The sequence below is a fragment of the Scomber scombrus genome, chromosome 8 (assembly GCF_963691925.1).
Source record: "Scomber scombrus chromosome 8, fScoSco1.1, whole genome shotgun sequence".
Lineage (NCBI taxonomy): Eukaryota > Metazoa > Chordata > Actinopteri > Scombriformes > Scombridae > Scomber > Scomber scombrus.
The window spans coordinates 30,572,828-30,597,827 of record NC_084977.1 but is presented as its reverse complement, the minus strand read 5'-3'; the positions used below and the strand labels follow the sequence as shown (position 1 = coordinate 30,597,827).

Here is a 25,000-nt window from a genome sequence, read left to right as displayed (position 1 = left end):
AAACCCCAGAGGACAGCAGTGAATCTGCTCCAGTAATGAACCTCTGTATGATAATCAGCAGCCCTGACAAGTCAAACGTGGGAGTTCAGCAACTTTGTCTTAAAGTCCTGACATCTTTAATGAAGGCTCCTCTGACTTCTACTTTCTTTCACGCCTCCCGAAGAGAACACGAAGAGGAGGAAGACTTAAACCAGCAGACCTGGACTGTACAGGATTATATTAATCTTGCATGACTTATAAATTTACATATGAACAGAAAATATAGATTTTAACTGCATATTAACTTAACTTGCAGGGCAACTGGATTTTCTGGATTCCAGCTGCTTTGTAATATAAGACAATGGTAGAAAAATGGTCCATCGAATCACCTGAAGAGCTGGACAGTATGGATAAAATCAAATATCACGATATTTTTGACTAAATACCTCGATATCGAAACAATATTGTAGGGAAGACTGTTTGTGCCTTCACAAAATATTTACACAATTGATTATTAATCACCGGTAATGTGGCTATAATGACAAAGTGAGTAAAAGGCAAATAATAGAACAATCTGGTAAGTTCAGTAAATTCCATCATTTTACTGTAACGCTCCTTTAAAACCAGGAAAAGACTAAACTTATGCCATATCATAATATTACAATATGCCAAACTAGCCAGTCAGTTAAACCTACGGAGGCCAGAATAATGACAAACTGGGTAAAAGGCAAATAATAGAACAACTATATCACAATCAGCTTTACGCATTACTGTAATCACATTACATTGACCTGTAATGCAGTTATTTAATGCGTTACAGTGTCTACAGTCAGTAATCACATTACAATTACTAAACAAAGAAAGTTCTTCAATTATTTTGTATAAATTGGGCGGGAAAAAAAAAAAGAATCAAAGGAGCGTTTCATGCACGCTTGTGGTACAACTGCCTGACCTCTGACCTCTGATGCTAACACAAAGCTAATAGAGAAACACTGAGTGTATGCAGACCTGAACCAAGCAGCCAAAGCTTGTGTGTTGCTGGTTAATCTCCGTCTTTCAGAAACAAACTCAGCAAAGTACCGATAATAGTAACCGGACTATATAATATAATATATAATAGTGACGGGACTATATAATATAATATATAATAGTGACGGGACGGCCGTCATCAGACAGGAAAACTATCTGGATCTTGTACTGACTCCCGTGAGAAACAGATTGTCTTTATATTATTTTGAGGCATTTATTATTTGTACAACATGGTGTTATGATGGTCAACTCAAGACTCATATTATTTTATTTATTTTTACACAACATCACCAGCGTTGCTAGGAGTAACCCAAAAGTAAAGTAGCTAGTAGTGTAATTACTTCCCACAGAGTGTAATTAAGTAACGGGTAATGTGTAATATATTACATTTTTTGAGTAACATCCCAAACACTGATCACAATATAACGATATCCAGATTCTAAGACGATATCTAGTCTCATATCATGATAGAGATATATTGCCCAACCCGAATCACCTGCCAAATCGTTGTTTTTGAAAGTGCCGGCCCCTTTTCCAAGCCAAGTTAACAAGTACGACTTAAGATAGTGTGACTTAAGACTGAGGCGTTAGGTTACATATCAACCACTAAATTAGATTCCTAAATTCACAAATGTTAAAAAGAATTACTTCGTTTTAATCTCTACTGATCTACTTTAGGCTGTAAAGCAGGACATAATTCTTGTGATTGCTTTGGAGGCGTCTAATTGATTTCTCTGGTGCATTTATTTGGCTTGAACTGTGTGTGAATCGTCACGCGTGGAAGAACACCTGCCTGTTAGACAGATGGAGGCTCTGCAGGTGAGCGTGACCTTTGACCTGCAGTTTCCAGGATTAACACGACAGGAGATGCTCGCTGCTGTTGGACTGTAACACACACACACACACACACACACACACACACACACACACACACACACACACACACACACACACACACACACATATCTTACCCTGCAGCTGTCAAGGTTGTTGTCTTCATGTCAATCTGTGTGTGTTTTACAGTGTGTGTGTGTGTGTGTGTGTGTGTGTGTGTGTGTGTGTGTGTGTGTGTGTGTGTGTGTGTGTGTGTGTGTGTGTGTGTTTGTGTGTGTGTCACTACAGTCCTCCAGAATCTCTGCTGGACATTAGGAGAGTTAAATCTGCAAAAAATTGAACTCATGCATGAAGCAAAAGAGACAAACGGACCCGATATGTGTCTCGTCCATTGCCTCTCGCTAATTTTGATATTTCACTGATTCAGACAAACTTTAATATATTCATGGCCCATGCACGATCATTCAACAGAAGTGCAGGACTCTCAATTTATCTGCAATTTGCAAAAAATAAGAAATAATCAAATATGAAATGTAACGCTGCAACCATTTGTAACCTGCATGTAAGCAGTGCTCGTAAATGCATTCATGAAACTCTGTGTACATGTTTCAATGCAATTTATTTAGGTTTGATTTATTAATATGCAATGATTTCAGTTCATATGTAAAACAGCAGATTCAAAGGGTGGAAAGAAAGAAAGAAGGAAATTGAAAGGAAGATTTGCAAGTTGATGTAATTACAGTTCATATTTGCAATAATTTAACAAGTACATTTTTTGATTCTTTGCACTTAAATGTATATGGATTGCTAAAAATGCAGACAATTTAATTTATATTCATGTATTTGAGTTTATATTATACTGTGCACCTTTAAGGAGGATTAAGGGGGGGGGGGATAGCCAAGCATGTGGAGAGTTGATCCACATGGTTTTTTAACCTTTCTCCTTTTCTAATCTTTAAGTAACACTTCTTGCTGTTTGTGTCAGTAATACATATAGAATAGGAAAATTCCTCTGTGTCATTTGTGTGTCGTTAAAGCTTCGAGCTAAAGCGTCATTCTTCAAAAACCTACAGGGTTTATCAGCAGTTAGCAGTGCAGTGGTTTTCCATTTTAATTTGAATAACTTTTTTCAATATTTCTGTGTAGCAGTATTTTGTTTTTTGTTTCATTCCCAAAGCTTCCATCTTATAACCTGAGACATTGATCTCATGAGCTCCTCTTCCTCTCTCTCAGGTTGGGAGCTGCTGCCTTATACAGTAAACCCAGACTCTTTGATACATAACACTATCAGTTTGTTATATAACACAGGATAATATGCTCGGATGAGACTTTACCAGCAACAAGAATGAAGCCTGAGTCTTCTCTTCTCTCCATTATCTCTAAATACTCTCATTCTCTATTCTACAACTGATTTGAAACTGGTTGCCTGTAAACTCTTTACATCATTAATCATTTACACCAACAGCAGCTACAAATGTTTCTGTGTGGATGAAAAACTCGATGTGACAGCGGAGCCTCCGAACCGTGACACAAGACAGCGTCGTCATATCTGTGCTGCAGGTTTATGGAACAAACCTCCTTTTAAAATGTGCAAGATAAGAGCTCGACATGCCGTCTTATGAAGCAAGACTATTGGCTTGATGCAAGAACATTTTCTTATTCTTATCTTAAATTTCTCTTATTTCTTTCATGAGGTAAATTAGCGTAATTGATGCCCTTAAAATACCAGTTGTAGAGAAGCTCTGTTAATGAAAATGGCACAAAAAGACCAAGAAGAAGAGCTCTGAGATTGAGTTCCTGCTCTCATAAATAGAGCAACAGAAACACTTTATCTAGTAGAGTAAGTGGTGGAATTAAAGGTTCCAAGAAAGCCAAAAAATGGGGGGAAAAATGACCCGTGCTGTGAATGCTGTCTCCGCCATCACAGACAATAAAAAAGAAATGATTTGACATGAAATTGGATGCCAAAAAAACGTCTTGCTAGGGGAGAGAAAACTTTAACCTCGATCACCTGCTTCTTAATTAAATGAATTCAAGTTTGTTGGTTTTTTTTACAGATTTATTTTGGGCTTTTTTGCCTTTATTTATATAGTAACTGGCAGAGAGGCCGACAGGAAACAAGGAGAGAGAGAGAGAGAGAGAGAGAGAGAGAGAGAGAGAGAGAGGGGAACGACCTGCAGAATTGGTCCATGGCCAGATACGAACAAGGGACGCTGTGATTACGTGGCATGCGCTTTAACCACTCGACCACCAGTGAGCTCCAAATAAATAAAAATTAATAACAAATACTCAGTTTGCATTGTGGAATAGTAACTGTGGGCAAGTGTCTTTGTAGTTAATATGTCTAGTTTCAACTACCAATTTTAAATGACTGAAAATATCATGCCTACATTGTCAAATACTACTTAACTACCAAAGTAATACTTCTATAAAGAGGGTAATGTCACCATGATTATGAATTCTGAAGTGTAATTTTATATCCATCCATCCATTGATCCATTTTCTGCCTCTTATCTAGGGCCGGGTCATGGTGGCATTAGACAGAGCAATGAAACTCAAACATCCTTCCCCATAGCAACAATCATCAGCTCCTCCTGGGGGATCCTGAGGGGTTCACAAGCCAGGAGAGATATATAATCCCTCCAGTATCTTCTGGGTCTACCTCTGGGTCTCCTCCCAGTTGGACATGCCTTAACCCTCCTGTCGTCCTCCCGGGTCAAATTGACCCCATCTCTTTTGACTGTTCCTTCGTTCTTCTCCTCCTTCCCTCTTTCTTTGCTCCCTCCTCCTTCCATACTTCTTTCCTAACTTCCTTCCTTCCATCCTTCCTTCCTTCCTCCCTCCTTCCTTCCTTCCTTCCTTCCTTCCTTCCTTCCTTCCTTCCTTCCTTCCTTCCTTCCTTCCTTCCTCCTTTCCTCCCTCTCTCCCTCCCTTCCTCCTTTCCTTCCTTCGTTGGTTCCTTCCTTCCTTCATCCTTTCCTTCCTTCATTCCTTCCTTCCTCCCTTCCTGCTTTCCTTCCTTCCGTCCTTCCTTCTGTCCTTCCTTCCTCCCTCCCTCCCTCCCTCCTTCTTTCCTTCCCTCCTTCCTTCCTTTCCCTCCTCCCTTCCTCCCTCCCTCCCTCCCTCCTTCTCTCTTTCTTTCCTCCCCTCTACCTTCCTCCCTTCCTTCTATCCTCTGTCCTTCTTTCCTTCCTTCCTCCCTTCCTTCTTTCCTCTGTCCTTCCTTCCTCCCTCCCTCCTTTCCTTCCTTCCTTCTTCCTCCCTTCCTTCCTTGACTCGAGGACAACAGGAGGGTTAAACCCCTCTAAAGGGAGGCGACCAGGAGGCATCACAACCTCAGCTGACTCCTTTTGATGCAAAGGACCGTATCTCTAAAACTGAGCCCACACACTCATTTCAGGACTCACACTCATCACGCCGCTTGTATCCACAATCTCATTCTTTCTGTCACTACCCAAAGCTCGTGATTATAGGTGAGGGTTGGGACGTAGATCGACCGGTAAATTGAGAGCTTCTCCTTTAGGCTCAGGGTCTTTCTTCACCAAGACGGTCTGGTGCAGCAAACGCATCACTGCTGATGCTGCACCGATCCGCCTGTCAATCTCACGCTCCATCTTACCCTCACTCATTCAAAGTGATGAACAGGACAAGTTTTAATGCTTTGGAGAACGGCAGGTTGGTTGTACGTGAATGCACCACTTGTTAACTCTGCTTGTACCTAAGAGAAAATTCCAAATACCAGAAAATTGGTGAATGCAGAAAGTTCTCGTAAACCTCTCGTACACGTGAAGCTACTCTTACCTTTCTTGCATTTCACACAGCACTTTGAAAAAAACATTTTAGAGGGCCATTACTTTATTAATAGCACTTTAACCTAAACTAAAAAATGTGTAAAAATGTAACAAAGGTAAGGGTAGCTTTAAGAAAAAGTGTTTCTTGCATGAGGTCCACAATGTGTATTTTTACAGCTTTTAGTGATGTGCAGAATGTGGCGGCCTGGCAGATAGAATAATATAATCAGATGAGTGTGTGTGCGGTTGTGTGTTTGAGTGTGAAGAATGGCTTTGGTGCCATTTAAATGTACGCTTTTGATTATTTTAACCCCGGCTCCTAAATGGCAACAGTTTAATGTGGCAGAGACGTCATTTTAAATTCAATCACTTGTCTTGACCGGGTCATTATCGACGGGTGACGGGTGACGATCGCCTTCGTCCAACCTCTACCGAGCTGCCGTCATTTACATTGGAAATATCACAGCGATACAAAAGGACGGGTAATTACCAGGTCTCTGATGTCATTAGAGAGTCAAAGAGAGAGTGTGTGTGTGTGTGTGTGTGTGTGTATGTCTATTACCGGCTATCCAATCTACATTCTACCTCCGGGGGTCGAGTCATTTGTAATATTTCTTTTCATTTCACGGCGCTGATGACACAGGTATATTGAATCCAGCTCACATCCTGCATTGAATCTTATGTTATAATGAATGCTGCTAAATTTGAAGTGATGATCTTTGACCTTACAGCTCACACACACACACACACACACACACACACACACACACACACACACACACACACACACACACACACACACACACACACACAGGGGGATAAAACTACGCTTCAGGGGTTTGGCCTTTTGCACTGAAGTCTTGACTTAACTAATGAAATCTCAGTTCGTAGTCAGACATGGGAAGAATTTGATTGAACGGTGAAAATGAGGTTCTTTAAGACTCCGCTAGTGTCCTAAAAAAGGTGTTTTTAAAAGCAACTTGACAAACAAATGTTGGAGAAACTGTGGTATGGTTGGAGATCATACTCATATTTTCTGGGACTGCCACAAAATACAGACATTTTGGAAAGATAAAAAGGATGAAATGTAGAAAATCTCAAACTAAAACCTAAAATCTATTTATCCCATTTAACTTTTTTGGGGCAATCTTTACCAATTGTATGAGGTATGTAATGCACAGACAGACCATCAGAATGTGTTATGGTTGCTATAGATACAGGTTGTTCTATGGTTGCTATAGATACAGATTGTTCTATGGTTGCTATAGATACACGTTGTTCTATGGTTGCTATAGATACAGGTTGTTTCATGGTTGCTATAGATACAGGTTGTTCTATGGTTGCTATAGATTCAGGTTGTTCTATGGTTGCTATAGATACAGGTTGTTCTATGGTTGCTATAGATACAGGTTGTTCTATGGTTGCTATAGATACAGGTTGTTCTATGGTTTCTATAGATACAGGTTGTTCTGTGGTTGCTATAGATACAGGTTGTTCTGTGGTTGCTATAGATACAGGTTGTTCTGTGGTTGCTATAGATTCAGGTTGTTCTATGGTTGCTATAGATTCAGGTTGTTCTATGGTTGCTATAGATTCAGGTTGTTCTATGGTTGCTATAGATACAGGTTGTTCTATGGTTGCTATAGATACAGGTTGTTCTATGGTTGCTATAGATAGAGGTTGTTCTATGGTTGCTATAGATACAGGTTGTTCTATGGTTGCTATAGATACAGGTTGTTCTATGGTTGCTATAGATACAGGTTGTTCTATGGTTGCTATAGATACAGGTTGTTCTATGGTTGCTATAGATACAGGTTGTGTTATGGTTGCTGTAGATACAGGTTGTTCTATGGTTGCTATAGATACGGGTGGTGCTTTAGTGTATAAATGAAGAATAACACAAATCACTGCTGAGATCAGAGATCCTGCTGGAGACATTTTTGAAGTTGAGTTTCATTTTTTTCATCTTGTACACGAACAGAATGAGTCTCTAACATGTTTAAAAAAAGGTTTTGAACAAATGTGGTCTGTAAAACATCACATTTAGGGTAAATGAGATTCTTGGTGGGACCTACCTAAGGGTTAAGAACTGACATCCACTACTATTCTTACTTCTTTTTTGTTTGTTTATTTTTTAATTGTATGATTAATAACTTACAATTTTGATTGTTCATTTTTTTCTTTTAATTATAATTGGGTTTTAACTATTTATTCATTGTATGTTTTCATGCTTTCAATTCTTACTTTTAATTTTTAATTGACTGATATTAAGTTTTTTATATAAAGCACATTGAGTTGCATCTGTGTATGAAATGTTCTATATAAATAAAGCTGCCTTGCCTTATTGCACAAAGCACCTGAACACAGTTTTACTATTGATCAGAGCTATATAATGCATTTATTGATGACGACACCAAGACAAATGATTACTATTAATAAGATGAAGCTCAACCCTCCTGCAAAAGTGCAATGGATACAAAAGAGCAGACACATTTATCTAATGGAGCATATGACTGAGCTGCTACTGCTATAATATATTCATAAGGAGATGGACACATATTATACTATACCTCCGTTAAGACTTTCATTGTGATCCTATGCAGCATTATTTTATTTATGTTCCTGTTTTGATGTCAGATGATTAAAGTTGAAGCAGGAAACTAAACTAATAATTTGTGTCATTCACTTTAATGTTCTCTTCTTCTCTTCCAGGTAAAGTCTGTCCTGTTGCTTTTTTTTTTATCTCTCTAATTAGTCTGACTGGTCGCGTTTCCGCCACTGAGATCTCAGCAAATTACTGTAATTTGGTGACAACAACAGTTTTATCACGACCGATTAGAAAACATGTTTTTTTATGATTGTTGCCACGGAGACAGCACTAAAGTAAACAATTTTATAGCAGTGGTGTGACATGAGACTCTTTTGCTTGTGATGTGGCATCTCGCTGTGTTGATGTGTGACTGTTTAATATGTTTGTGTTTCACTTCTTTATATTTTTAGCCAAATTTAAGCACAAGAAAAAGACTCATTTTGTAATAAATTACACATTTTTCCTTTAAATTTCTCTAAACAGTTAAACAACATAACAAAAATCATTCATCTTTCAGCTTTATCAATAAAGTTAGATCATTCAGTTCATTTCCAGACATATACGCTTCCTTCCTGCCTTTATATCCACAAACTGAATTACTGCCATTATTTACACTCCAAAAAAAAAATTTCCCACCCTTAAGGTTGAGCAAAATACAATACAGCAGGATATAGAGGAGGAAATAAGGCTCACTTCCCTCCTTTTGGCCTATCGGATACCTGCTGGCCTTTAAGAATTGATTTTAATGTTTTACAGCTTGTTTTTTTTTAAAGCGGAGGCAGAAGATGCCTCAGGTGGCAGACGTGAGAGAGGTGGGAAGGTTATTTGACTTTGTGGCTCATAAATTGTGGTTGAAATCAGGAGAAAAACTACATTAATCTGTTTTGAAACTCTATTAAAACATATTTTTATTACAAATTCAGCTTTTAACAGTGGAGGAATGTAACTCAATGCATTTAACTGCAGATTTTAAGGCACTTCCCTGCTTCTTTATACTTTTACTTCACCACATTCAATAAGCTTTTACACATAAATAATATAATCAGCTTATAAAATATGCTGCATACTCATAGATAGAACTATCCAACAGTACATGAAGTTGTTAGAATTAGCTTCACAAGCGACCGACAGTAAAAAAAAAAGCTCCTTATATCTATCTACCTTATGTCTACCTCCCTCCTCCCTCCTTTCCTTCCTTCGTCCTCCCTTCCTTCCTTTCCTTCTATCTTCCTTCCTCCCTTCCTCCTTTCCTTCCTTCTTCCTCCCTCCTTCCTTCATCCCACCTTTCCTTCCCTCTTCCTTCCTCCCTCCTTTCCTTCCTTCGTTCTCCCTTCCTTCCTTCCTTCCTTCCTTCCTTCCTGCCTCCTTTCCTTCCGTCTTCCTTCCTCCCATCCTCCTTTCCTTCCTTCTTCCTCCCTCCTTCCTTCCCTCTTTCCTTCCTCCCACCTTTCCTTCCCTCTTCCTTCCTTCCTTCCTTCCTTCCTTCCTCCCTCCTTTCCTTCCATCTTCCTTCCTCCCTTCCTCCTTTCCTTCCTTCTTCCTCCCTTCCTTCCTTCCCTCCTTTGTTCCTCCCACCTTTCCTTCCCTCTTCCTTCCTCCCACCTTTCCTTCCCTCTTCCTTCCTTCCTTCGTCCTTCCTCCCTTCCTTCCTCCCTCCTTTCCTTCCATCTTCCTTCCTCCCTTCCTCCTTTCCTTCCTTCTTCCTCCCTTCCTTCCTTGACTCGAGGACAACAGGAGGGTTAATTGTGATATTATGTTGATTCTCTCATACAGACATGTTTCTGGCCCTTTTCCACCTGTCTCTCTCATTAAGCGCATAGCAGTGACAGCCAATTAAATCTGCAGGACTTTAATTGAAGTAGCTCAGTGAGAAAAGTGAGAAAGTTAAAGTAGCAGGTGTTTAACGAGCAACAATTGAATGCCTCATCCACACGTCTGCAGGGATTCTGCACACTGAGTTAGATAGAGAGACATTATTGCAGCAGTAACATTAATCCAGTTACAGGTGCCACTTTGCTGCTTAAGGAGTTCACATTTATTAAAGACTGAGGATGATTTAAAGTCCCATAATTATTTATAGACACTAATTATGAGAGGATACTTTGAAATATCAATGCTTAACCTTTGTGTCGTCCTCCCGGGTCAAATTGACCCTGTCTGTTTTGACTGTTCCTTCTTTCCTCCCTTCCTTCCTTCCTTCCGTCTGTCCTTCCTCCATTCCCCTTTTTTCCCTCCTTCTTTCCTTCCTTCCCTCCCTTCTTTCCTCCCTCCCTTTTACTTTCCTCTGTCTTTCTTTCCTTCCTTCCTCCCTCCCTTCCTCTTTTCCTTTCTCCCTCCCTCCCTCCTCCCTCCTTTCCTTCCTTCGTCCTCCCTCTCTTCCTTCCTTCCTTCCTTCCTCCCTCCTTTCCTTCTATCTTCCTTCCTCCCTTCCTCCTTTCCTTCCTTCTTCCTCCCTCCTTCCTTCCCTCCTTCCTTCCTCCCACCTTTCCTTTCCTTCCCTCTTCCTTCCTCCCTCTTTTCCTTCCTTCGTCCTTCCTTCCTTCCTTCCTTCCTTCCTTCCTTCCTCCCTCCCTCCATGTAATCCAACATGTTTGAATTACATTTTTATTAATGACTGATGGGGAATTAATGAGTGTGAATATGTGTAGAGACTAATTATGAGTCAGAATATGAACAGTATGTTAGGGTTAAATTGAATAAACAGTCAATAATATATCAAAATTAGAGAAAATAGCAGTTTTTTATTATCTGAATTGACAATTTAAGAATAAAAAGTGTTGCATCTGTATATGATTGTAAAGCTCATTAATGTAACTTTGTGATTCTGACCTGACAGAAGTTAAAGAGCACTAAAACCACAGCGTCCGAGATCATTTCACATGCAATTAAAGTGATCCAGCAGGTCAATAAGTGATGTTAAGACGTCCGTCCTGCTGTCATCGATAGAACAAGTGATCTATAATGAGACGCCTTCACTCTGATACCAATCAGCAGTGGAGCAAAAAGTGTGTGGAGGAGGAGGAGGAGGAGGAAGAAGAAGAAGAAGCTAATAGAGGAAAAGGATCATTAAAAGCCTTCAGGAACAGCAAAGATTATGATTTACACTGTGATTAAAGCTCAGGTGAGAACGCCTCCACAACGATGAGGGCCTAACCAAGCTCAAATAAAGATAAAATGGGAATATTCTGCACCAACGTATGTGCATATGCAGGAGAATAAAAGACAATATTAATGCTTTCTCTTTGCTGCTGTCTGTGTGGAGCCAAAGGCTGCAGAACCCAGAGCGTCCAGTGTTAATAGAGTCACAGGAGATGCTGCTGGAGCTTTCCCTTTTTATTGCTTATTTATTTTAGGTATATATATATATGTTTATTTATTCATTTAGTGGCTCCTGTTGTTGATGTTTCATAAATCAAATGTTTGGATGCAACCTACCACAAAAGATAAAAGTCTAAAATATTAAAAACAACTTGTGCATAAGACATAATAAACCAATAATGGGGTTAAAGTGGGAAGGGAACATGATTTATACACCAATCAAGACAAATGAATCACCCACCATGATTCAATTCAAACAGGTCAAACAACCACCAACAGCAGGTCTGCAGATTTTACACTTACTTAATTAATTATTTCCACTCTTAATATATAATAATATAGCTATTGATTTTTCATTTTCCACCAATTAAAGGAAAACGGAAGTCATCACCAACCACACAACAGGACATGAATCATTTAAAATCAGTTTATAGTATTAAATCTATAACTTTATTCCATCATAGACCCTTTAAAGAGGTTTTTGGACATCATGTTAAATACAAAACTCAATGCACAGAGACACCTGTTGCCCAGTAGTGACCAAATATAGTGCAATAAAAAGGAAATAAAAGGAAATAAATGAATGCATAAAGAAGAGTACTTTGATATATATTCAATAGCCTCCTTTATTAGTCCCATGCTGGTGATTAGTAGCCATTATTAACAACTAATATGTGTAGTTTTTAATAATTATTGACATTTAATAGAGCTTATATTAATCCTAATGTACATTTTAACTAAGACCCATCAATATAGGCTTAAATGTGTCTTCTTTAAAATTATGATCATGCAGACAGATCAGCTCTGCACAACACAACTCGAGAATATAATCAAATGAGAGCAAATAAAACGCTTTAACAGCCTTTTTTTTTTTTTTTTTAAACAACCTATCCAGTTATCTCTGAGTGTGTTTGAAGTGGACTCACCGTTTGCCAAACCGGCAGCTGCAGGAAAACACCGAAGTGAAGTAATGAAGGAATCCATTTGAACCACGCGCTTCCAGAGATGAACATAATGTGCAAAAATAAAATAATGTTTGTTTGGTTCACTTTGGGATGAAGAGAGAGAGAGAAAAAAAAAAGTATGCACGCGAAAGTAAAATTATCTCCAAGAGTCTTCAATAATGAGACATTTCCAGAGCTGGCAGCGATCCATGCACTGAGCAGTTTTGCAGATATTTGATGTGAAAGCTGTCCGGTGTCTCTGTGCACGAGGAGAGGAGATCCGCATTAACGCGCACAGCAGAGTCCGGGACGCGACTGTGAGCCAAACTAGGTGCGCTCCTCCCTTTAAAGGGCAGAGACGGAGCGGGGAGTGACTTTAAATTGACATCATATATATACAGCAGCAGCACTGTGTCTGTACTGTGTCTCGTTAATATATGCATGCATGGTAGGCTGTATTTATTTATTTATTTATTCATGCATGCATTCAGGGACAGCGAGCATTCATTAATATCCATGTGATTGTTTTGTGAATGAGCCAAATTTAGATTAAAGGCAAATTTTCATAAAAACTAAAAGAATAAAGAAGCAAATGATTCACAACATTAAATACATGTAGTTGAATAGAACATGAGGAACCAATAAAAAAAGCCATTATAGATGAGAAAGTGCATAATATGACAACAAGACTACATTATAACATATCACAGAGGACAACAAAGATAAAAGGTAGAGAAATGGACACATGACACCAAACGTGATGTAATGTTTAAAGTCTCTTTTATTCCTTTTTATGCACAAATACAAAATAAGCTGTAATATATTTTGGTTTTGGGCTTCAGGAAAAGTGTGATGGACATTTTTCAACCTTTTTTCTGTCATTTTAACCCTCCTGTTGTTCTCGAGTCAAGGAAGGAAGGGAGGAAGAAGGAAGGAAAGGAGGGAGGAAGGAGGGAAAAGGGGAGGAAGGGAGGAAGAAGGAAGGAAAGGAGGGAGGAAGGAAGGAAGGAAGGAAGGGAGGAAGAAGGAATAAAAGGAGGAAGGAAGGGAGGGAGGAAGAAGGAGGGAAGAAGGAAGGAAGGGAGGAAGAAGGAAGGAAGGACGGAGGAAAGAAGGAAGGAAAGGAGTGAGGAAGGAAAGCAGGAAGGAAAGGAGGAAGGAAGGGAGGAAGAAGGAGGGAAGAAGAAAGGAAGGGAGGAAGAAGGAAGGAAAGGAGGGAGGAAGAAAGGAAGGGAGGGAGAAGGAAGGAAAGGAGTGAGGAAGGAAAGAAGGAAGGAAGGAAAGGAGGAAGGGAGGAAAGGAAAGGAGGAAGGAAGGAAGGACGGAGGAAAGAAGGAAGGAAGGAAGGTAAGAGGGAGGGAGAAAGGAAAAGAGGAAGGGAGGAAGGTGGGGGGAGGAAAGATAGAGAAAAGGACGGAGGGAGGAAGGAAGGAGGGAAGGAAAGAAGGAGTTAAGGAAGTAAGGAAGGAAGAAAGGGGGATGGAAGAAGGAAAGAAGGAAGGGAGGAAAGAGAGAGGATGGAAAGAATATATGACATTACATATGACAAATTTAAGATTAAAATATGGTGTCAATGTAAACATGATGAGAAAGCTCTCACTGGAATTTGTTTCATATTAACTGAGTTTGATATTTTATAATATCACAGGAAGAATAATTATCCCTCACGACCCCAAAAAATACCCTCAGATATCAATTATTTTTAGGTGTTTTGTGGTATTTTAGTGTGAATTCCTGTGTAGTTAAATGTCTATGTGCTAATGGTTAAGGCTTTGATTTTTTGTCCTTTTTCTTGTCTTTGTAAATGTTGCAGTGGTTGATTCAGTTGAGTCCGTCTCACAGGTTAGAATTCAAGTCAAAATAATAGATGATAGTTATTTTTCTGAAACAACCTTTTTAAAAACTATAATGAGAATCATCAGTAGTTCAGGAGTGAATTATAGTACATATGTGAGATTGCCTTCAGTGTGTGTGTGTGTGTGTGTGTGTGTGTGTGTGTGTGTGTGTGTGTGTGTGTGTGTGTGTGTGTGTGTGTGTGTGTGTGTGTGTGTTGTGTCCTGTAGAGTACAGTTGAATGCCCTTGCAGTTGTGTGTGTCATTAATCAGCTCACTTATAAACATTCAGGATAAACATTAACTGTGTAAATGTTTGTGTGTGTGCATGTGTGTGTGTGTGTGTGTGTGTGTGTGTGTGTGTGTGTGTGTGTGTGTGTGTGTGTGTGTGTGTGTGTGTGTGTGTGTGTGTGTGTGTGTGTGTTTGTGTGTGCATGTGTGTGTGTTGGAAGCACCTTGCACAGAGGCCAATCAATGACAGACGGTGCCTTCGGCTTTTTCCATCAGGCCACCGACAATGAACTTCCCGCAGACTGCAGCACCTGTGCAGATGGGGTGCATGTGTGTGTGTGTGTGTGTGTGTGTGTGTGTGTGTGTGTGTGTGTGTGTGTGTGTGTGTGTGTGTGTGTGTGTGTGTGTGTGTGTGTGTGTGTCGGGGTCTAATACACTGATTAAGCTGCACATATAGTTTACCTTTGTGCTTCAATAATATTGCAATACAATATAAGAGCATGAGAAGGGCTCAGTGTGGAACAGCAGTGGTTGCTCCTCAACCACTGTGTGTGTGTGTGTGTGTGTGTGTGTGTGTGTGTGTGTGTGTGTGTGTGTGTGTGTGTGTGTGTGTGTGTGTGTGTGTATGTGTGTGTGTGTGTGTGTGTGTGTGTGTGTGTGTGTGTGTGTGTGCGTGTGTGTGGGAGGGAAAGAGAGACTGTGTGTTCAGTATATATTTATCATGTTGTGAGGACAAAAACAATGTGGGTCCACTGCACAAAGCATCGGTTTTAGGGTTAAGATTCATGAATGTTAACAAACAGGTAAGAGGCATCACTCGTAGTTATAAACCTACAGAGAATCCTGCAGCACATCATTTTAATCTTTCACAGCGAAGATATTGATCAGTTTAAACCATAGACTGTATATAAAATGGACCTAACATCCGTGACGTCACCCATTGGTTCGTGGACTGCTGCTTGGAAGCGAATAGTATCGGATCTGAGCAGCTCCATCTTGAAAATTTCAGGTGCATGCCGGGTAAGAAAAAACCCACTGATTCTACTTATATGGGCATCAGGAGGAGCATGAGGCGCCCTCCTGAACCTGTGAACTAATCAACCTGTCAATCACGACGTAGCCACGCCCTAATGCATACCCTGCTTTATCGTCACATATAAAATCAGGGAGGCCAAAATGTCCCAAATGAACATCATACTGCATTGAAGAAGGCTTTAAACTAGCGATTGAGACCATAAACACATTTTGAAAACGTTTACTGAGGTTAGAAATCAAGTGAGAAGTTGGTGAATTCTCCATTGACTTGTATAGAGACGGAAGTCCTTTTGACACCAAAACGGTCGCCCCCTGGTGGCCTTTTGATAGAATGCAGTTTTAAGTTACTTCCGCGTTCGCATCATTTCAGAGGACCAGAACTCCCTGCCTGGTTTAAACCCACAATGAAATTTAGCAGACCACTGAACACAGATTATGCAATTAAGTGTCTTGAGTACATTTTAAACCTGTTGAAACTTTTGAACATTACAAACTATAAAGTGTTGTAACTGCTGTTAAGGTGCTTATGATATGACGTCTGTGATTGTGGAAGCTGTGCAGGGAACTCCGATTTTAACTCCTCGTCATTACTCAGTGTGGCAGAGTGCAGGAATTTATTATTTAAGCTATCGTAAAAAAAAAAAGCCCACACAACTGTACTGTTACCCTTTGTGTCGTCCTCCCAGGTCAAATTGACCCCGTCTGTTTTGACTGTTCCTTCTTTCCCCCTTCCTCCCCTCCTTCCTTCCTTTCCTCCCTCCCTCCTTCTCTCTTTCTTTCCTCCCCCCTACCTTCCTCCCTCCCTCCCTCCCCTTTTCCTTCCTTCGTTCCTTCCTTCCTTCCTTGCGTCCTTCCTTCCTTCCTTCCGTCCTTACGTCCTTCCTTCCTTCCTTCTTTCTTCCGTCCTTCCTTCCTTCCTCCCTTCCTTCCTTCCTTCCTTCCTTCCTTCCTCCCTTCCTTCCTCCCTCCTTTCCTTCCTTCCTTTCCTCCCTCCTTCCTTTCCTTCCTTCTTCCTCCCTCCCTTCCATCCTTCCTTCCTTCATCCTCCCTCCTTTCCTTCCTTCTTTCTCCCCTCCTTCCTCCTTTCCTTCCTTCTTCCTCCCTTCCTTCCTTGACTTGAGGACAACACGAGGGTTAAGATAGATGGAACAAGCTTTTCCTTTAAGGCTGAATTATATTTGACATACTTTTCTCAAACAACTGTGAATACATGTTACTCTCATCAATAATCAGTATGTATGTTCTTACTTGCAGGTGAGTATACATGCACGCATCTTTTGGCATATTGATGAGCAATATCCCACTGCAAATTATTTAACCCTTTACATACTGTTCATATTCTGACTCATATTTACTCTCTACACCAATTCGCATTCATAAATTCCTCATCAGTCATTAATAAATGTTTGATTAATCCTTAATGAAGCTGTCACAGTCACTATTTTATGGTCTAATAGAACATTTTTTATAGAATATGGAGAATAAAACATGTTTGAATGGTGTTTTTTTTAATTTTATATATTTACTTTTACAAAAAATGTGTATCAGCTGCACAAAAAGTTAAAAAAATGGAGGAAGGAAAAGGTGGAAGGAAAGGAAGGAAGGTAGGAGGGAGAAAGGAAAAGAGGAAGGGAGGAAGGAAGGACAGAGGAAGGTAGGGGGGAGGAAATAAATAGAGAAGGAGGGAGGGAGGAAAGAAGGAAGGGACGAAGGAAAGGAAGGAAGGAAGGAAGGAAGGAAGGAAGGAAGGAAGGAAGGAAGGAAGGAAGGAAGGAAGGAAGGAAGGTAGGAGGGAGAAAGGAAAAGAGGAAGGGAGGAAGGAAGGACAGAGGAAGGTAGGGGGGAGGAAATAAATAGAGAAGGAGGGAGGGAGGAAAGAAGGAAGGGACGAAGGAAAGGAAGGAAGGAAGGAAGGAAGGAAGGAAGGAAGGAAGGAAGGAAGGAAGGAAGGAAGGAAGGAAGGAAGGAAGGAGGGAAGGAAGGTAGGGGGAGGAAAGAAAGAGAGAAGGAGGGAGGGAGGGAGGAAGGAAGGAAGGAAAAAATGTTTCTATACTGTTGGTCACACTCTCGGTAAAAATCCACGTAAAAGAAATGAAAGAAATGATTATAGGGTGTTTTAATGACTCATCTCGTAAGGGCTGTGAGGAAGTTTATTTTAAATACTCAGTATGATCAGCTGTGTCTCTCCTGTGCTGTAATGCTCCTTAAGAACACTTTCATTAGTTTTAATGTTGAGAAGGATCTTTCTGCGCTCGAGACAGACGCAGGTGGAATAAGAAAATAGGATATGGAGTAGTGTTTTATGAGTAGAGTGTGCGTCACATCTTAATCTGAGCCATGCTTGATTTCCTATGGCGAACACTAATGCACGTCTAAATGAGAGCACTTATTCTGGAACGTCGTCTGTATGTGTGTCAGCTGACGCACTCGCTGATTCATACATTTCATCATCAGACTTTAATAAAAGTTCTTATGGGCATAAAAAACCCGAACTTCCATCCGTCTGTCTGTGCTATCAGTGACTACATCTGTGTAAAATACTCACACTTTGAAGTTTTCCTTCACATTCACCAGCCTTTCATCCTCACATTACTCCCCCAAAATGTCTTTTAGTGCACCTTAGTGTGTTTCTGTGGATATGAAGGAGACCGGGCCAAGATTTAAGGCTGTGAAACTTCCCTCTGACTGATAATGTCAATGTTCGTTTTTTGAAGACTTTTGGCGCTTGTCCACTACACAGTCCCAGCACGACTCGCCTCGCCTCGGCCCGCTTCGAATAATCGCTGTAACGCTGTTGTTTTGGTTTGATTCTTGTGTGGGACGGCTCATGACTCTTCCAGCGACAACTCTTCTGACCAATCAGGGAGGAAGGAAAGGAAGGAAGGAAGGAAGGACGGAGGAAAGAAGGAATAAAGGAAGGTAGGAGGGAGGGAGGAAACAAGGAAGGAGGGAGGGAGGGAGGAAGGAAGGAAGGAAGGAAGGAAGGAGGAAGGAAGGAAAGAAGGGAGGGAGGAAGGAAAGGAAGGAAGGAAGGAAGGAAGGAGGGAAGGAAAGAAGGAGTGAGGAAGGAAAGGAAGGAAGGAAGGAAGGAGGGAAGGAAAGAAGGAGGGAGGGAGGAAAGAGAGAGGAAGGAACGAAACAGAGAAGGAGGGAGGAAGGAAAGGAGGAAGGAAAGGAAGGACAGACCGAAGCAAGGGAGGAAAGAAGGAAGGAAAGGAAGGAAGGTAGGAGGGAGAAAGGAAAAGAGGAAGGGAGGAAGGAAGGACAGAGGAAGGTAGGGGGGAGGAAATAAATAGAGAAGGAGGGAGGGAGGAAAGAAGGAAGGGACGAAGGAAAGGAAGGAAGGAAGGAAGGAAGGAAGGAAGGAAGGAAGGAAGGAAGGAAGGAAGGAAGGAAGGAAGGAAGGAAGGAAGGAAGGAAGGAAGGAGGGAAGGAAGGTAGGGGGAGGAAAGAAAGAGAGAAGGAGGGAGGGAGGAAGGAAGGAAGGAAGGAAAGAAGGAGGGAGGAAGGACAGAAGGAAGGAAGAAAGGGGGGTGGAGGAAGGAAAGAAGGAAGGGAGGAAAGACAGAGGAAGGAAAGAAAGAGAGAAGGAGGAAGGAAAGGAAGGACAGATGGAAGGAAGGAAGGGAGGAAAGAAGGAACAGTCAAAACAGACGGGGTCAGTTTGACCCGTGAGGACGACAGGAAGGTTAAAAGAAGGGAACCGGAGTGGAGGAAGCTGCAGTATCCACATATCAACGAACACTGATAGAGCTTTAGTATTTATCATCAATCCATCAACACCAACATCTGTTTCACCAGAAGCACGACATTTAATTTAGCCGAGCCACTTTCTGAAGTGATGAGGACACTTTCATGAGACTGTTGTTTGTGGCGAGGACTGTCTGCTTTAAGGTTGAGACTAAAGGTCACAATCAGCCTCCAGAGATTAAAGTCAATACAATGTCCTCCGAGGCACAGTGAGATTTAGTGGGAGTTTGTGTGTGTAATGAGGCGTTAAGCAGGAAAGAAATGTCCTCTCCAAAACTGCCTGACTTTCACTCGAGGACAAACTGTTCTCCTTTCTGGTATTTCCCACATCTGACGTCTTTTTCTAGCTCGACACAACACAACACTTCTTACAATGCAACAGATCTCTTCACAAAGATGTTTAATACACTCTTCTTAAATTACTCTAATCTGTAGTTGTATCATTCAGCTTGTAATTAAATACTGTGAGTAGTAGATGGCTTGATGACTGATTGACGGCAGGTGTGCAGGTTGCAGTGAGGAGAACTTCAGACCAACCTCCAACAGTGGAAAACCACAAAACAGACAAACACAAAGACACACTCAGAAAAGGGAAGAAAGGAAAGGGGGAACAAAGGAAAAAAAAACCCATTGGGATCCTGATGCAACCATTAAACACTGTGACGATATCAACCATGGATGTATTATAAAAGCTGGGCACTGGACCCAACAATGGCGCCCATTCATAAATATTATATGCATTATACTCATGCACACTGTTAGATTCCTTTAAATCTAAAGGTAATTGTTGTCATGGTGATTAATCCAAAATCCTAATAATTGACTGATAGACTTAAACATAAAAACTAAAGATTGCACTCTTTCTGCTCTCTGAAAGCCTCATTAAGGATTAATCACCAATTTATGAATGACTGACTAACTATGAGGAGATACTGTGAAATACACATATGAACAGTATGGGAGGGTTAACATTGTTAGTCATAGTTTTCACTAATAAAAATGAACATTAGTTTAGAGGCTATACTTCTCTGCATCCCAGCGAATACTTTATACAGTAATGTTCTACATATTCAACATTAGACAATCTTATTATATTTAGGAGGCATTATCACCAAAACTACAGAAATAGGACCTAGCTTATAAAATAGGATATCTGGGTTTGAGAGATGTTGAATGTTAAACATGGTTAAAGTGCCAAAACCTGAGGCGAAAATGTGTTAAAATCAGGTGGGGAGTTCCGGTCCTCTGAAATGATGCCAACGCGGAAGTAACTTAAAACTGCATTCTATCAAAAGGCCACCAGGGGGCGACCGTTTTGGTGTGAAAAGGACTTCCGTCTCTATACAAGTCAATGAAGAATTCACCAACTTCTCACTTGTTTTCTAACCTCAGTAAACGTTTTCAAAATGTGTTTATGGTCTCAATCGCTAGTTTAAAGCCTTCTTCAATGCAGTATGATGTTCATTTGTGAAATGTTGGCCTCCCTGATTTTATATGTGACGATAAAGCAGGGTATGCATTAGGGCGTGGCTACGTCGTGATTGACAGGTTGATTGGTTCACAGGTTCAGGAGGGCACCTCATGCCCCTCCTGATGCCCATATAAGTAGAATCCCTGTTTTTATTTTTCCCAGCATGCACCTGAAATTTTAAAGATGGCGCTGCTCAGATCTGATACTATTGGCCTCCGAGCAGCAGTCCACAAACCAATGGGTGACGTCACGGATGTTACGTCCATTTCTTATATACAGTCTATGGTTAAAATGCTTCCTGCAAGTCTAAAGTCAGAGCTTCAGCCTGACCTGAACGTTCCTCTACTTTTGCATGTGTTGTTTGACTCTCATATTTCAGATTGAATTTGGGCCCAAACATGTACATCTGTATTTCAGTTTATATTTCGAGTACAGACCAACCTTTTATGAGCTGACCGATCTGAACAGAGTGGCTTCATCAGGAGGGGGGCCTTTAAAGAAACAGGAGCTATTAAAAAAAGGACTAATTCAGACAAAATCAGTCAGTATAAGAGAAATAAGGAGGTTTTTGAACTGTGAATCATGCAAATATAATCTAATAGTATAAAAATATAGACCTGAAATGTGCATGTTATGTCCTCTTTTAACAGCACTGTGTTGACTCAATGAGCAGAATTATCAAACAGCACGTAAACAAACATCTTTGACCTTTGACCTGGACCCCGACGGCTGACCTCCTCTCTGTTTGTGCAGATCTGTTCTCCTTTGTGAATTGATGCTTGGATTTTAAACAGCATTCCTGTGTACAGTATGTGTGTGTGTGTGTGTGTGTGTGTGTGTGTGTGTGTGTGTGTGTGTGTGTGTGTGTGTGTGTGTGTGTGTGTGTGTGTGTGTGTGTGTGTTATCGTAGCGGGACACCAGCTGTTTGCAGCTGCGTGTCCCCCCGGTGACACACACAGAGCCGCTGTGAGGGTCTGGACCCTGAGCGGAAATTGATGGACTCGTTCAGATGTGTCACGTATCATCTCCTCACCTCAGCATCTCATCACTACTCCAGTTTTAGAGAGAAGAACATGGAGAAAAGAAGGAAGGAAGGAGGGAGGGAAGGAAGGAAGAGACGACATGGAGAAAAGAAGGAAGGAAAGAAGGGAAAATGGAAGGAAGGAAGGAAAGAAAGATGGAAAGATAGAAGGAAGGAAGGAAAGATGGAAAGATAGAAGGAAGGAAGGAAGGAAGGGAGGAAGGAAGGAAGGAAGGAAGGAAGGAAGGAAGGAAGGAAGGAAGGAAGGAAGGAAGGGAGGGAAGACATGAAGGAAGGAAGGAAGGAAGGAAGGAAGGAAGGAAGGAAGGAAGGAAGGAAGGAAGGAAGGAGGGAACATTTACACTAACAGCTGAAAACATTGGTTAGAAATTTTTTTTAAAGTCATCAAATGTAATAAGTTTCATTACTTTGATGAAGTCATTGAAATAGTTACATTACTTATTACATTTTAGAGTAACTAGTAATCTGTAAACCTTCTCAACCCTTCATTAAACATACAGTATATATTAAAAAACACAGAAGCTATAAAAGGAGAGGTGTTTTTCCTCTCTTTCATTCCTCAATAAAAGCCTCTGCTCATCATTCAGCAGAGGATTACGCAACATGACTTTTACCCACATGTGTGTTTACAACATGTGAGCATTATCTTCATTTCCTCGTGTCTCCGTCACCCCTTCATGTCTGCAGTGAAGGTGCATCATCTTCTTCCTCCTCCTGGCTCGTCTTCCTCTGCAGACAGATCTCTGACGCTTTTGACGGACGTTTCATTGACACACGGGACGAGATAACCTTTAAAGACTCCCCACCCCCCCCCCCCCCCCTCTGGAATTCATGAGGAGACATTTATGAGCATACAGGCGGATGATTTGAATGATAATACACTATTGCTATTAGGACAGACTGACTTTTAAATGATCTAATACGGTGACATTACTGGAAGGCGTATCTGTAATCTTTCCCATTTCATCCTTGATGCATCGTCTCACTGCTGGAACTATGATTCAGTTTTATTTCACTTGTTTCAAACATTTATAGTGAAAACCCCCACATTATCCAGCCCTTTAACCCTCCTGTTGTCCTCAGGTCCAGGAAGGACAGGAGGAAGGAAGGAAGGAAGTAAGGAGAGAAGGAAGGGAGGAAGGAAGGAAGGAAGGAAGGAAGGAAGGAAGGAAGGAAGGAAGGAAGGAAGGAATGAGGAAGGAAGGAAGGTATGAAAGAAGGAAAGGAGTAAGGAGGGAGGGAAGAAGGAAGGAAGGAAAGCAGGAAGGGAGGAGGAAGGAAGGAAGGTATGAAAGAAGGAAAGGAGTAAGGAAGGAGGGCGGAAGGAAGGAAGGAAAGCAGGAATGGAGGAGGAAAGGAAGGAAGGAAGGAAGGAAGAAAGGAAGGAAGGCAGGAAGGAAGGAAGGAAGGAAGGAAAGAAAGAAGGAAAGGAATAAGAAGGGAGGGAGGAAGGAAGGAAGGAAGGAAGGAAGGTAGGTATGAAAGAAGGAAAGGAGTAAGGAAGGAGGGAGGAAGGAAGGAAGGAAAGCAGGAAGGGGAGGAGGAAAGAAGGAAGGAAGGAAGGGAGGAAAGAAAGAAGGAAAGGAGTAAGGAGGGAGGGAGGAAAAAAGTAAGGAAGTAAGGAGAGAATGAATGAAGGAAGGAAGGAAGGAAGGAAGGAAGGAAGGAAGGAAGGAAGGAAGGAACTAATCATATTTGATACATGACTTTTAGAGACTTCTACATCATCAGTGTGATCATATTTTCCCCCAAAAACCTGATGTATAAGATCAGATACATTCAGAACACAGATAAACCAATACAATGATGAATGAATAAATATTTTGTAGCTTATTTTATGGTAGATTCCTGTTGATTATTGCATTATGTATCATCATCATCATGCATAAAAAAGTTTGAAGGTGTTGATGAGCTTCATGCAGGACCTTCAAAAATGTTCAATAGGTTTTTCTGTGTTTAAAAAAGACATGCTAAAAAAATTAATTGGAAAAAATTCCCAGTATATCAAATATGATACGAAACATAACTCATAGATGCAAAGTGTTATTTAATTAAAGGTCCAATAAACATGCCAGTTTCAAAGAATTAGATTTTTCTGACAATTATTTGATTATTGAGGCTGTGTTTTATGATGTTTTTGTGCATCAAATACACCTAAAAACTAGTTCTCCAGATTTCAGCGCAAACTGTCCAACATTAGAAAATCCACAAATTCAGCACAAAGAACTCTAATACGTGTGCCATGTTTCCTTTGAGTACAATATCTAAAAAATGTCTTCTGATTAAACAAGGAAACATCTTGATGATTTCATAATGACATAAGGTGTTGGTATAATGTATTAGTCAAAGTCAGCTTTATTGTCAATTTCTTCACATGTTAAGACATATATATATAAAATTCATATGTAAATATTGTACGCAAGTCAGAATGACAAAAAAAGTGTCCCTTCATTCCTTCTTCCTTCCTTCCTTCCTTCCTTCCTTCCTTCCTTCCTTCCTTCCTTCCTTCCTTCCTTCCTTCCTTCCTCCCTTCCTTCCTCCCTCCTTTCCTTCCTTCTTTCTCCCTCCTTTCCTTACTTCCTTCATTCCTCTTCCCTTCCTTCCTTCCTCCCTTCCTTCCTTCCTCCTTTCCTTCCTTCTTCCTCCCTTCCATCTTTCCTTCCTTCCTTCTTCCTCCCTTCCATCTTTCCTTCCTTCCTTCTTCCTCCCTTCCATCTTTCCTTCCTTCCTTCCTTCCTTCCTTCCTTCCATCTTTCCATCCTTCCTTGACTCGAGGACATATGTAAATATTGTACGCAAGTCAGAATGTCAAAAAAGTGTCCCACATTACCTTAAACCACCCTACTTGTTATTAAATCGACTCATTGTTTGGCTCTGCACATGAGATTCGTTAATAATAAAAAATATACAAACATCCTACCAGCTAAACATCAGTATGACAACATGTTAGCGTTTATCTGAAGGCAACACAGAGCGTTTAGTGTCCCTGATAATCTGACAGAACAAAGGTGTCTGATTTATCGTCTTTCTGTCGGCTAAAAGGAAGCACAATCTTTTTTCTTTAATTTGATTATGTTGCAGAAACAACGTGCGTATCATGTTCTGTCTCATTAAACTTACCTAAGTGACAGAGCCACCATGTTCTTCACTGTC

At 40.7% G+C, this 25,000-nt stretch overlaps 1 protein-coding gene across 1 annotated transcript in view; it reads right to left on the bottom strand.

The window, feature by feature from the left end:
- The window catches only part of ghrhrb (growth hormone releasing hormone receptor b), a 57,986-nt gene extending 52,530 nt beyond the window's left edge, over window positions 1–5,456 (bottom strand). The window contains exon 1 of the mRNA XM_062424864.1: window positions 5,340–5,456. Coding sequence (XP_062280848.1) covers window positions 5,340–5,456 — 117 coding nt within the window. The remainder of the gene's footprint in view (window positions 1–5,339) is intronic.
- Window positions 5,457–25,000: the final 19,544 nt, after the last annotated feature.